General features: G+C 61.7%; 1 protein-coding gene across 1 annotated transcript in view; it reads right to left on the reverse strand.

The window, feature by feature from the left end:
* The window catches only part of PLP1 (proteolipid protein 1), a 6,328-nt gene that overhangs the window by 2,464 nt on the left and 3,261 nt on the right, over positions 1–603 (reverse strand). The window contains exon 4 of the mRNA XM_009074720.1: positions 546–602. Within this exon, the coding sequence (XP_009072968.1) occupies positions 546–602 (57 nt within the window). The remainder of the gene's footprint in view (positions 1–545; position 603) is intronic.

A 603-nucleotide genomic window follows, 5' to 3' on the forward strand; every position in this document is an offset into this window, starting at 1 on the left:
GGGGTGACGGGCAGTAGCAGCAGTAGTGTGGCTGCCACATTCGGGGTGGGAGGGATGACTGTGGCCATGGCCAAGCAGGGTTTGGTCTCTGCAGGAGCGCAGCTGCAAAACCTGCCTTGGCATGTCAATGTGGCTCTCCTGCCCTCCCTCCACCCCAACCAGTCCCCGAGGGAACCACAGCCGTGCCCCGCTGCTCCCCCAGGTCACAGAATGCCTTTGCCAAAGCTTTGTCATGGTTCCCAAGTACAGCAGAGAGCACAGTTCCAGGGGCACCGGGTGCCACAGAGCCTGGGGCTGCCAGCACTGCAGGGATGCTCACGGCTCTCCCTGCCAAGGCTTAAACATACAGTTTTGTTAAATGTGGCCATCTGGGCTGCTTTGGTCCCCAGGGGCCATGGCAAGCCTGAGGGAGGGTGGACTAGGCTGCGCTTCCCTTTGGGATACCCCAAAACCCGGAGGGCCGCAGACTCCTGCCCTTTGGCCACACGGAGCGTGGCGAACCCGCTGGGGCGCGCGAAGGGGTGCCAAACCCCGGTTAAGATCACCTTGTCAGGATGTCCTAGCCACTTTCCCAAACACTGACACACCCGCTGCCACGAGTGA

The sequence above is a fragment of the Acanthisitta chloris genome, unplaced genomic scaffold (assembly GCF_000695815.1).
Source record: "Acanthisitta chloris isolate BGI_N310 unplaced genomic scaffold, ASM69581v1 scaffold40310, whole genome shotgun sequence".
Classification (NCBI taxonomy): domain Eukaryota; kingdom Metazoa; phylum Chordata; class Aves; order Passeriformes; family Acanthisittidae; genus Acanthisitta; species Acanthisitta chloris.